The 2,138-nt window shown below is 44.4% G+C and overlaps 1 protein-coding gene across 1 annotated transcript in view; it reads right to left on the reverse strand.

Annotated features, from left to right (window-relative positions):
- The window catches only part of LOC107710302 (elongation factor 1-gamma-like), a 5,591-nt gene extending 3,655 nt beyond the window's left edge, over positions 1–1,936 (reverse strand). The window contains exons 1-3 of the mRNA XM_016515038.1: positions 1,839–1,936; positions 945–1,103; positions 801–864 (exon numbers count right to left, since the gene is read on the reverse strand). Of these exons, the coding sequence (XP_016370524.1) occupies positions 801–864; positions 945–1,103; positions 1,839–1,850 (235 nt within the window). The 5' untranslated portion in view covers positions 1,851–1,936. The remainder of the gene's footprint in view (positions 1–800; positions 865–944; positions 1,104–1,838) is intronic.
- Positions 1,937–2,138: the final 202 nt, after the last annotated feature.

Consider the following 2,138-nt stretch of genomic DNA (forward strand, 5'->3'; position numbering starts at 1 on the left):
ATAGGGCTTTTCGCACCGCGGGAACCTTTTCATAGTACCAGAACTAATTGTGGAACTACCCACTTTTTGGCGTTTTCGCACCGCCGGAACTGGGTGCGATTTTAGTACCGGACTGCCTTTTTCGAGAACCAAATTAGCTCCTACTCCGGAGCAGGGTCTAACCGGCACAACTGGTACTAATCGTGACGTAAGTAGACATTGATTGGCCAAACGCGTATGAAAACGCCCTCACCCGCCATGATTTAAAACGCCGTGTAAACACTGTAAACTTTGTGTCAACTTATTTCGCAAGTATGGAGAACAGCGATAGATGGACGGACGCTGAAGTGCAGGCACTTGTAGCAAATGTAGCACTGCCAGTTGTCGTTGGAGATTCTTAGTCCTCCTTTCCGTTCTTTCAATCGCTTTACGTATACGTCGACTTTCCATGTCCATTATTGTGAAACCCGCGAGACACAACAAACACACAGCTCCGATCACAGCGTCCTCCTGTTGTTAATGTTGTTCTTCTTTGTTTCTGTTGTTGAACACCGCACACAAATGACGACACTGTCGACCGGTTTACGTCACTTCTTAGTACACACTGTCGGTGCGAATGCAACCCTTTAAATGGTACTGGGAAATAGTTCGCGCAAAATCGTCCCAGTACTTTAGTACTGTACATTTAGTTCTGGAACTAAAGCGGTGCGAAAGGCCCTATATATACATTTGTAGCCAAGTGTAAATGGAACCATTTTAATCCAACCAAAGGAAATGCATGAAGTGGCCAAGCATAAATAGGCCCTATAAAGCTTACTTACAGTAGTGAGCAATGGCATTGCTCTCAAACAGACAGAAGCCATCATCACCCTGGTAAGCAGGAACCTAAATGGATGGGAACAACATTAATTCATTCATTCTACATCAAGAACACATGCACAAAAAAAAGGCAGGAGAATACTGACCTTGCCCAAAGGAAAGCTGCTGAGGAAAGCAGGCGATCGGTTCGTCTGCCCAAAGGTGAAGGCAGGGGAGGTGCTCGCAATCTTCAGACGAGCCCCGCTGTACTGGGCAGCGATCTGAGCCTTAAAGGCCCTCCAGTTCTCTGGGTATGTGTAGAGAGTCTGCAGAAACACAAGGTTTGAGATCACATTGCTGAAACTGATGCTGCACAGAAACTCAGTGCCAACAGAAGCGGTCCCCTTCATTAAGACCACTCAAAGAGCATTACACAGCACTTTCCCCTGAGGCGGAAACAGCTGACAGTCAATCCCCTGCAATACATTACTTCACACACTATAAACAACGTTTGCATATACAAATAGAAAGCGAACACTGGCAGAAATTAGACTTAACAGTGCTGCAGCACATTTATTAGTGAACCAGCTGGTGCGGTTACGCACAAAACCTCGTTAAGTGTTTGAAACCAACACTTAAAAGTTTCAGAACTAGTTTTTAAAAAACGCCTTATTTGGTCTTGATGACCACACAGTGAACGCTTCTCAACTCACTATGCTTTTATGCCAGCTCACACTGCTAACATATGCGCTTCGCTTTCATGAATTTAATATGAAACCACAAATAACATGACACTCTTCTAGTTACAAAACGGCATGAAAGGCGTGCACGGGAAAGCAAAGGGAAACGTGGCACAAAGGAGCGCTTCTGGTCGTCGTAACTCTGGTGTGGGGAATATTTACAGCGGAAATAATCATCACGCCAGCTTTAAAAGAGGCTGTCAAATAATACGGGGTGACAACAATGCATAAAGATATAAGGATTGGCGTGATTCTGGGATGATTGTGGATGGACATGTGCTGTAATGTCCTCTCTAAAGGGTTTTCTCCCAACTCACTCACCCCTGCCGCCATCTTCAGGACGAGAGAAAGGAGGCAGGGGACGGCGCGGTGCTGACGTATAGGCCAGTCCTGTCGCAGAAATAATACGTCATAAGGGCGTGACAGTTAGAGCTGGACGTGCTTGAAATATTTGTTTTATGATTGCCCTATATCCAAGCAATTTTGGTCTGACCTTGGCTCCTATATATTCGATTCGGCCAATGTTACTTATTCTTTCAGTCTAAAAGACATTATTTTTTATTATATTGATGATAAAAATAGACCCCTAGAGTATATTGTTAACTTCTTTATTTTATATGG

Source organism: Sinocyclocheilus rhinocerous, unplaced genomic scaffold, assembly GCF_001515625.1.
Source record: "Sinocyclocheilus rhinocerous isolate Xijiao unplaced genomic scaffold, SAMN03320098_v1.1 scaffold1408, whole genome shotgun sequence".
In the NCBI taxonomy this organism is placed as follows: Eukaryota; Metazoa; Chordata; class Actinopteri; order Cypriniformes; family Cyprinidae; genus Sinocyclocheilus; species Sinocyclocheilus rhinocerous.